The sequence below is a fragment of the Sprattus sprattus genome (genome assembly GCF_963457725.1).
Source record: "Sprattus sprattus genome assembly, chromosome: 15".
NCBI classification, from domain to species: Eukaryota; Metazoa; Chordata; class Actinopteri; order Clupeiformes; family Clupeidae; genus Sprattus; species Sprattus sprattus.
Genome location: NC_137913.1, coordinates 9,711,430 through 9,722,282, shown reverse-complemented (window position 1 = coordinate 9,722,282; position 10,853 = coordinate 9,711,430). Strand labels below are relative to the sequence as shown.

General features: G+C 49.9%; 1 protein-coding gene across 1 annotated transcript in view; it reads right to left on the bottom strand.

Moving 5' to 3' along the window:
* Window positions 1–10,253, bottom strand: part of zbtb34 (zinc finger and BTB domain containing 34) — an 11,279-nt gene extending 1,026 nt beyond the window's left edge. Inside the window, exons 1-2 of the mRNA XM_080853215.1 lie at window positions 10,138–10,253; window positions 1–969 (exon numbers count right to left, since the gene is read on the bottom strand). The exon at window positions 1–969 is cut by the window's left edge and continues 1,026 nt beyond it. Of these exons, the coding sequence (XP_080709341.1) occupies window positions 1–911 (911 nt within the window). The 5' untranslated portion in view covers window positions 912–969; window positions 10,138–10,253. The remainder of the gene's footprint in view (window positions 970–10,137) is intronic.
* Window positions 10,254–10,853: the final 600 nt, after the last annotated feature.

Sequence of the window (10,853 nt, the reverse complement as noted above, 5' to 3'; positions counted from 1 at the left end):
GGGGGCGCCGTAATCACCGGGCCGTACGAGCCCACGCTCACCGCCAACACCTGCTCGCCGTCCACCAGCTCCGTGTGGTAACCGTCGTCGCCCGTGGTGGACGAGCTATCCGATTGGCTGGGGCGCTCCGACTTCTCCAGCTTCACGTGCACGTCCGTCACCTGCCCGTCCCGGCCTATCAGCTCCACCTGCTCCGTCTCGCCCTCCATGGAGGCGTCCTGTTCGGAGGCGCCCCCGTCGCTGCTGCCGCGGTCCGACTGGCCCTCCTCCTGCGTCGACAGCACCGACGCTGCCCCCTGGTGGTGGAGGTGCCTCTGCGCGGGCCTCGTGCGGGGGTAGTAAGGCGGGGAGATCTGCGTGGGGTTGACGAACAGCCCCCCGTCCTTCACGCCGTTCCGACCGGCTCTGGACGACGAGCCCGCGCCACCGCCCTCTCCTGGCGGGGGGGTCTCCTCGTCGGAGCCGGGGTGGTGGTGGTGCAGCACGTCCGCCTCCATCAGCACGTCGTTGGGGGGCAGGTGGATCTTGGCGTGGAGCCCCTCGAGGATCCGCGTGCACTTGTCGATGACGGCCTGCATCTGCAGGAAGCTGGCGGCGGTCAGGAAGCTGATGATGTCGCGCAGGCGCAGCGCCATGCGGCCCGTGTAGCAGAAGGCCAACAGCTGCTCGAACACCTCGGGGTTCTTGATGACGGAGATGGACAGGCCGCTCATGGTGCCCAGCGCCGAGTGGTCGCGGAAGTAGGGCGAGCTGGCCGCCAGCACGGCCTTGTGGGCGCGGAAGGGCTGGCCCTGGATGTGCACGATGATGTCGCACAGCTTGCCCTGCAGCCGCAGCTCGTTGAGTTGGCTCAGCACGGTGCTGCTGAACTCGGGCACGTCGAACTCCACGTAGCCGCCGCCGTCCTCCATCGCTGCTGCTGCTGCTGCTCCTGCGGCGCCTGTGGATCTCACCTGAGACAAGGACAGCCTGGAGGAGAGAGAGAGAGAGGAGGAGAGAGAAGAGGAGAGGGAAGAGAGAGAGGAGGAGAGAAAAGAGAGGAGGAGGAGATAAATAGAGAGGAGGAGAGGGAAGAGAGAGGAGGAGGAGATAGATAGAGAGAGGAGGAGAGGGAAGAGAGGAGGGGAGGGAAGAGAGAGGAGGAGGAGAGAGAGGAGGAGAGGGAAGAGAGAGGAGGAGGAGGAGATAGATAGAGAGAGAGAGGAGGAGGAGATAGAGAGAGAGAGGAGGAGAGGAAAGAGAGAGAGGGAAGAGGGAAGTTGAAGCAGGAAGAGAGATACAAGGGTGTTGGAACAGGCAGAAAAACAGGCAGAAAGAGAGAGAGAGAGAGATGGAGAGAGAGAGAGAGAGATGGAGAGAGAGAGAGAGAGATGGAGAAATGAAAAGAAAAACAGAGAAAGACGATTTGTTAATATGTTTTGAAACAGTATCCTTGGAAACGGACAGTCTTGACCTGACTGCATTTAGGCTCTATCGGCAGGGGGCCTCAGACACTAAATTAGACTTCAACCATGCCGGATAGAGAGCCACCATCCCCATAATGGTGCCTCCTGAATAGACGGGTGAGGGCCAGTTTGACAGTGATGTGAGAGTGAGGGCCAGTTTGACAGCTATGTAAGGGTGATGGAACCGGGGGCCATTTTGGCAGTGATGTGAGGGTGAGGGCCAGTTTGACACACACACACACACAACACAGAGCTGATGGCATGAGCACTGACCAGACCAAGGGCCAGTATAGGTTTGGGGTGAGGGGGTTAGGATGGGGATCGGTGAGGGCCAGCGAAGTGATGTAAGGGTGAGGGAACCGCTGGCCAGTTTGGCAGTGATGTAAGGGTGCCCTGGACAGAGACGCCCAACAAGCAGAGCAACAGTTAATCCTACCCAAACCCTGGGCCACCCTCACACACACATATATATATTCACACAGACAAATCACACACACAACCCTCCACTAAAACACATTAACAGACACACATAACCAACCAACACCCCCACCCCCACACACACACACACACACACACACACACACACACACACACACACACACACACACACAAACACACATTTTTAAAAATACAGCCAGATGTTTAATCTGCAGAGGCAAATCCTGGTGGCAGGAGTGGCCAAGCATGCTCATACCCTCTGGGCTGGGAATCTACTTCAAACGCAGCTCTGCCTACAGCATGAGAACCCTTTCCCAACATGAGGCCTGTGTGTGTGTGTGTGTGTGTTTGTGTGTGTGTGTGTGTGTTATTGCATATGCAGCACATTTTTGCCAGGGAAAGCAGCATTTGCATTGTAAAGTGCTTTCATTTTAAAAATAGACTCATCAGGCAGCATCTGTACATACAAGATATGTAACGCATTCTTGCTGCTTCAAGGATCAGTAGTGTGTGTGTGTGTGTGTGTGTGTGTGTGTGCGTGTGTGTAGGGTACTTTCCTACTTGTCGACGAATTTGACCCTTAACACAGAGACACACAGACACATACACACACACACAGACAGCTACACAGACACACACAGACAGACACACACAGACACAAACACACAGGACAGGTTTAGCAGGAACATTAAAGGCACTGATCTTATCTGTTCAGCAGAGAAAGTAGCATCACCTCCTTTGATTTCTTTGCCCCAAATGTCACCCACCTCTCTCTCAGTTTTCATTCTTCTACCTTTTATTTACTCTCCTTCTCTCCTTCTCTCCCAGCCTTTTCTCTTCCTTCCTTCTCTCCCTCCCTCACTATCTATCTCTACCTTATCTTTCTTTCCCTCCAACGCTCTCTCTCTTTCTCTCCCCCTCTTCCCCCTCTCTCTCGCTTTCCAACTCTCTCTCTCCATTTTGGGCACTCCTGCATGCATGGTCTGCTGCTCTCTGTGCGCCAGTCAGCAGTTTGGGGACGTAAACACTTTCTCCGATTGCCTGTGCTTGCCAACACACCTGTCCAGCCAGCCATATGTCTCTGCCTGGCATCACACGGCAGTGTGTATGTATATATGTGTGTGTGTGAGAGAGAGAGAGAGAGAGATAGACAGAGATGTGAAGAGAGGGAGGGAGAGAGTGGAGAGAGGGAGAGAGACAGAGAGAAAGAGGGAGGGAGAGAGTGGAGAGAGGGAGAGAGAGAGAGAGAGAGAGAGAGAGAGAGCACTAGTAAAGGAAGGTAAAGTGGATGTAGGAGAAGAACAAATCTGAAGGGAACACAAGGAGGGGAAAGACATAAGGTGTAAGAAGTACAGATCAGTAGAAGCTAACTGAGTGTCGGTGTGTGTGTGTGAAAGAGAGAGAGATGACACAACTATGACATGTGCTGCCACACTCACAGTGCACCAAGCTAAAACGTATGCTTGAGCTTGCACATCCGCGCACACACACACACACAGATACACACACACACACACACACACACACACACAGACACACATACATACATACACACATACACATATACACACAGTCCAGCAGGATGAGATGTGGTGCCAAAGTGTACCGAACTGAACCGTCTACTGTCAGGCTGCCAGAGAATGTACTCCCCCCCCCCCCCCTCTCTCACACACACACACACAATCTCTCCCTCTCTCCCCCACCCTTCTCTGCTTTCTGTCCACCGTCCCTTCTCTCCTCCTCTCTTTAGCTCTCTCTCTCCATCCTTTATTTTCTCTACCCTTCTATTTAATTCTTTTAATTCTTTTAATTCTTTTAATTCTTTTAATTCTTTTAATTCTTTTAATTCTTTCACCCTCTCTCTCTTTCACTCTAACCTCTCTCTCTCTTTCACTCTCTCTCTCTCTCTCTCTCTCTCTCTCTCTCTTTCCCTCTGTTTATTTCTTCCTCCTCCTCTCTGGCATTCCAATGACCCCCAGGCCAAGCTCCCCTGGCACTAGTTCAGCTGTATGGGAGGGAAGATATGTATATATCTGTGTGTGTGTGTGTCTGTGTGTGTGTGTGTGTGTGTGTGTGTGTGTGTGTGTGTGTGTGTGTGTGTGTGTGTGTGTGTGCCTGAGCTGTTTCAGCAGGCAGCTCTGACTCATTTCATGTATGGACAAACTGGTTGCTGGCAATCAGCCTGAAACCCAAACACATAAACTTGATAGCATCTTTCACTTTCACCACACACACACACACACTCACACACACACACACACACACACACAGTGTGCTCGGGGCGCAGCCGTTTGCCTGTGTGTGTAGCCTGTGTCTCAACAGAGACCGAGATAGAGGCGTGTTAAACTGGTTACCGTGTCGACAGGCATGTAAAAGCCCTGGCTTCAGCCCCTGCCATGTGCCACCAGGGTCAGCTGACACACCACCCCCCCCCACCCTTACACACACACACACACACACACACACACACAAACCCTCACACCCACATACACATACACATACACACAACTACCCACCCACCCACACCCACACACACAGCTCCAATAGCGGCGGAGTTTGTGCACTCATTAAGGTCATCGGGTGCAACCTGCACCAGGTCAGCTGAGGTTTCCTGGCACTGTCTCAATCCCAACCCTCCTCACCATGCCGAGGATGTGTGTGTGTATGTGTGTGTATGTGTGTGTTCGTGTGTTTGTGTGTGTGTTTGCAGGTCGATGCTGGTGGCTGAATCTGGTTCTGAGGTTCAGCTCCAGGCAGTCAGTAGTGGGCCTGAATCTCAAGTAACCTTTCAGCAAACAAACATTCACACACACACACACACACACACACACACACACACACACACACACACACACACACACACACACACACACACACACACACACTGGCCGATCTACACCCAGTCAGGGCCAGAGCCCATGCAGAGTCAGACGACATTAGGCCAAAAGCGGCTCTCTCTCTCACACACACACACACTCACACAACAACACACTCTCAAAACTGCCGTTTCCACGACCGCCAGCCTTAAATGTAAAAATACCTAGTGTGTGTGTGGCTGGTTGGTCTGACGGAGAGGAGAGGAGAGGAGAGGAGCAGATCACACATCCTGACTGTGGCGTCCAGTATTCACCTCCACCCCTCCACTCCCCTTTGGCAGTAGGCATGAGCATGAGGCCGAGAGAGGGGGGATTTCCCTCCAACACACACACACACACACACACACACACACACACACACACACACACACACAAGGAGGGGCTACTCAGTAAAACTCCAACTCTGGGAAACGGGCCGTCAGCGCTGGCCTGGCCAAAACACAGGGCAAGAGGCCTGCTTCAAGATAAGCAGCAATTTGCCCATTCTGCAAAACAGAATAGGCCGACTACCCAGACCTGCCAAGCCTGCAAAACAAGGGGCCTGGCAGAGAGACAGGGTGAACAGGCCATGGAGAGAGAGAGAGCTAAGGAGAAGAGGACAGAAGACAGGGAGCGAGTGAGAGAGAGAGAGAGAGAGAGAGAGAGAGAGAGAGAGAGAGAGAGAGAGAGAGAGGGAGAGAGAGGGAGAGAGTGAAAGGGAGAGTGAGGGGGAAAGTGAAAGTGAGAGAGCTGTGCAGATGAAGAGGACAGACCACCGCTAACTGCAACTCTGGACAGAACGCCGCTCACTGCACGACATTTGAGACGACGTTTGGTGTGAATCAGTTCAGGCTTGCCTTCTCTGAAGGTGTGTGTGTGTGTGTGTGAGGTGATTAAGATTTAACCAATCGTGGAGCAATCAGCCTCCGTCTGCTCTCACACCCCAACACACACACCAACTCAGACAAAACACACACCAGCACTCAGCTGGCAATTCATTTCCTAGTGACGCCTAGGTGGCTAAAAAGCCAAAGTAAAAAAGAACCTGCAGTCCTTAGCATGTCCTCTATGTCCTCCAGGCCAGGGGCCCATAGTCTCTGAAGACATCTGGCCTACATACTATAGGCCTAACACCTCAAATTAAAACTAACCATTTTTAAGAGCTAATAGAATGACAGGCTTCAGTCCCCCGGGCGGGCCCCTCCGATTAGACAACAGAGGCAAAGCCACTGATGAGCGGATCAGCCCTGAGGGACGCCTCTGTAAATGACACGTGCTCATTTCCTGTCAGAGCTGACTTCAGTCTTCCCATAGGGGCCACACTGGCGGGTGTGTTTTTTTTTATTTTTACAGAGAGCAGCCATTTTGATGGCAGGAGAGAGGAAGATGGCTGAGCCAGCCTACTTCAAAAAGAAAATCACTTAGCATCTTCAAGCGGATAATTAAAAAAAAAAAAGCGGCCCTGGCTGTGCTGGCAGGCTGGCTGGCTGGCTGGCTGGGGAAATAAGGCTTTGCATGTTTGCCGAGCACAATCAGCGCAGATAAAAATACCCCAGCGCTGGGCTCTACCCCCTCACTCACACCTTCCTCCCTGCCCCGTCCCCGTCCCCGTCCCAACTCATTTCAATTAGACTTGGCCCAATGACGGCTCATTGGGGAGCCTCCAGAACCAAACAGTACTGCTCCGTTTACGGCCGCCCCGCCATCCACCAAGCGAAACCCTCATCTCCCTCTCGACCCGTTAAAGCCAGTCTTATCTCCCCCAGTACACAACTTACACACACCCTGATCCCTGAGTGACGGCACAACAGAACAAGAAGCCTCGTCTTAATCAGGGCCACAGTCACTGAGATCAGCAGGAGACCTTTCGGGCAAACCCTCAAGTCTATCTCTACACGTGAACTTTTGTGTGTTGTTCGTGTGTGTGTGTGTGTGTGTGTGTGTGTGTGTGTGTGTGTGTGTGTGTGTGTGAGTGCGTGTGAGAGTGTGTGTGTGTGCGTGTGCGTGTGCGTGTGCGTGTGCGTGTGCGTGCGTGCGTGTGTGTGTGTGGGTGTGACTTGACTGAGTCTCCATCGCTGCAGGTAGCCATCCAGTCAGCTGCTTTTACAGCGTACACTGAGCACAATCAGGTCAATAAATAAGCGGGTTTACCAGGTGCAAAGCAATAACAAGCAGTAGTACCTGTACCATCCTCACACGTGGGACCTACACAAAGCACTTTCGGGTGCTATGGGGCAGGTCCCCGGATAATAGCTGACAGTAGACCAGGTCCAACACGGAAGTGGCGTCAGCCCAGCACAAGGCCTAGGGTCAGCATAACCGCTCTCTTGCCTAATCCTGCCTGTTTAGCCAACTAGCCCTAACAGACCTCCAGGGCATTGCCTGATCCTCCCTCCCTAACTGACCACCAGTGCATCGCCTGGGAGAAACAGCAGGTTGAAAAGTCATGATGACCCACAGTAACTTGTTATCTCCAACAGGCCTTGTCACTCAGCATGTTCTGCTGTGAGCATGTTATATGGTGAGTCACCATTGGTGACCAGAATCTCTTACTCTGACACACACACACACACACACACACACACACACGGGTGACCAGATGAAAACAGACCAAATGTGGGACCTGTAGTTCTAAGTTTGCAATGTCATAGTAATAGTTTTATAACGCCTATATAACTTAATAAGAAACATTTGTGTTCTGCCTTTCAGCTCATAAACACCTATATTTTGTCCTATAGTCGAATCCACAGCACACCAGTTAGGCCATTAAAAGATACAGGCTACAGCTTTTGCTATATAAAAAAAAAAGATATGACGATCACAGTGCTGTTTGTCATCTCAAAGGCAAACTCATTTTGCAACGCAACACGTCTTTATGACAGACATCCAGCATGCACTGGCCATTGCAGGCTCATCAAAGACAGCTGTCCTAAAGCAGCGCATGTGGCCATGGTGTCGTCTGGTAGCTTTTCCTTGATCTGCAAAGTTTGTGTTCGTAGCAGAGAAGTTCACCGGCCCCACATCTGCACAGTTTGATTGACAGCTGCCACAGCCTCTTGATGACCGCCTTCACTGCTCTCTTCTCAGCCACCGGGTGAAAAACCTTGGCTATGTTACATCTGTTTGAGCCAGGTTTCTGCTTCTGACCTAGCGCTATTAGATAGAGTATGAAACTACTGACCTAGCGCTATAAGATAGAGTAGAAACTATGCCGCCACAACAACATTAGCAGATAAAAGACGACCCAAACGGCCTCTCCTTATCTCTCGTCTTGATTTCACTGTGTCCTCTGGCTAACGTATGTCATATCCATATGCATGAGCAGTAAAAACACTGCGAATGTAATGTAATGCAAAACAAACATGCCTGTTTTAATCTGCACAGGGCGCCAGTGCAACGGTTAGCATGTGCATCCCCGGGGCTCAGGGCCCGTGTCCGGACCTGCACCGTGTCACCCATCCTGGCGCCATGCCAACGACATGCACTTCGTCCCGTCATGTAGTGTTCTGAACATTCCACGCACAACAAACTAATTCTCAGAGTCTCGAGTCTCTTCAGGTCAACTTCCTGATAGGGTGTGCTGAACCCATACCCATTTAAGATAAGCTCTGGTTCACTTCTGACCTCTGATTTCACTCAAAACATCACCGTGGCTGTAAAACATGTACCCACTCTAAGGCATTAAAACAGGCTATATGGGCAGTGTTAGACTTATCTAACCTAACCTCAGATTCCCTTGAAGCCTTTGAACTCGGCCATGGGTCCTAACAACATCCTAATCAGTCTCTAGCAAGAGGACAGTTTCAACTAATAGATAAAAACAAAACAGTTTGAACTTTAACAGACTTAGGCCTACTGATAAATAGTTTCATCACATCAGCCTAGTGTACAAGGTTATAAACATTTCAATTCACCTGAGAATATCAACTGTGCCCATGATGTAAAACTGCAATAATGCACACCAGTAATTAGCTGGTTCATATCAGTATGTTCATATCAGTCAACAAGTATCACTCGTAGGGGCAAATTTACAAATGTGTATGACAGGATCAACAAACTAAAATGTATTTTACGATGGTGCCCTGCAAGTATTTTGGCGCAGGCGCAGATTGCGCAATCAGTGACAGAATCCACAATGTACCTTCGCGCAGTTATTTAGTTTCACTTATACCGAGGTTAGTGCATTCCAGATGCTGTCATGGCAAATCAAGCTGGCAAGCACAAAACTTAACTAACTTCAACATCAAAACTTCTAGACTAGTCTTGGACTTAGACTTGGGAGGTCGTAGGAGTTTTTATGAACATACTTTTTCACAAATGAGGCTAATTGACTACTTCGCTTGTGACACTGCTATTTGCCTGCTGAGAATGGTGGGAAAAACATCGTTTGCACGCCAGTTCCAACACGAACCCCCTATAGAATAAGTAAGCTAGCTAGCAGTCGTTTGGCAAAAATAAATGCTACCTAGCATGACAGCGGCAAGTGAAATCCCACGAAAGTTTATGTACACCATGCAGGCAAACTACCTAAAATTGTCAGTAATACGTTGCCCAGTGTCTATGTCTATTGGTTAAGTAATGACGGTAAGCGTAAAGATAACAGTCTTCAGCATTACCATAACTGCTGGCTAACGATGGCTATGGTTTGCTATTGAAGTTAGCTGTTGGCTAACCATAGCACTAGCCTACAATGAACTCCACGGTAAGCGGGCTGCGACAAAGTCAATCTCTGTCCTGTCATCTATTCAAGCTAATAACTCAGCTAACGTTTTAAGAAAGGATAAGACGTCGAGTACTGCGCCGAAAACCCTGACAAGCTTCTTAAGACAGGTTTAATTAGCTAGCTTGCCAGGTAAGTTGGCTAAAGCTGCTTGGTGCGTCTCGTCGAATGACTCCATATAGGGGTGGGGAGGGCGAAAGTTGCAAAGCAGAAGTGATTATTTTCTTGAGCATTTTCTGGCCCTCTCAAGTCGTAAAGAAATGCAGCTGGCCCAACAGCAGGAGTAACGTTACTAACGAATTCTAGACAGCTCGCTATGCAGCTATATAGAAAAAAACAAGTTATTAAGATGATGCAGTGCAATCTTTTACGACATCAAAAAGTTATCGAGAATCAATACTGCTGAGTGTGGTACACATCTTTCAGATCAAACCTACATAACCACTTCGCTAGCTAGCTAACGTTAACTGTAGTTGCTAGCCAACCAGCTCTACGGGTCTGGCTAAACATGACTAGCTAGCAACCTGGCTAAAGTTAGCAGTTATGCATTAATAGCTAACATTAGCCTGTCAAGTAAATTTGAAGAAAGAAAACCATAAACAGATGCCCGTTCCAAAGGGATACGTGACAGTGGACAAAAACATGCCTGTCAGACACTGGTTATTGTTTGCAGGCTCACCTTTTCCCAATCAGTCGTGCTCCATTCCCCCCACACACAGCGACACTCTTTATAGCAGGCAGCCTGGCCTCCTCTCCAGCTGTGCTTCTTCAGCCGCTGCTGTGCTTCCAGCTCTCCCCCTCCGGAAGTGACTGTAGCTGCCAAATGTGAGGACCCTGCCTGATGTGAGTCCGCCAATAGGATGTCTAGAGTCCGCCGCTGCCTGATGTGAGTCCGCATGCGCAAACACAAACGGTTTACGGCAGAAGGCTCAGGAGCAAACTATCCAAGACGTGCATTCTCATACATGGTTTAATATCAACGTATCTGGCTTCTCTTAACGCATAATGTAGGTTTATTTAACGTAGTGTTTTATAATTTTGTCAACGGTTTACAGCATAAGGCTCAGTGTCAACATATGGGGCTATGTTGTATTACTGTTACTAGTAGGCTAATGAATGCACTGCTTAACTAATAATTCAATAAACATGAAGCTTAACATCATAAACCTTGGTGGATTTCAAACGTAAACAAATGCGCTTGTCATTCCACTTCATGCTGTAGCCTACACCACCAGCATTACCTGCCTCGTTGTACTACAATAGTGTCGCAAAGTTTGCGCATGCGGCCTCACATCAGGCAGGTCCTCACATTTGGCAGCTACAGTGACTATGAACCGACCGACCCATACTCAACACAACTCCTTCTATTGGCATATGCTATACAGATCAGCTATT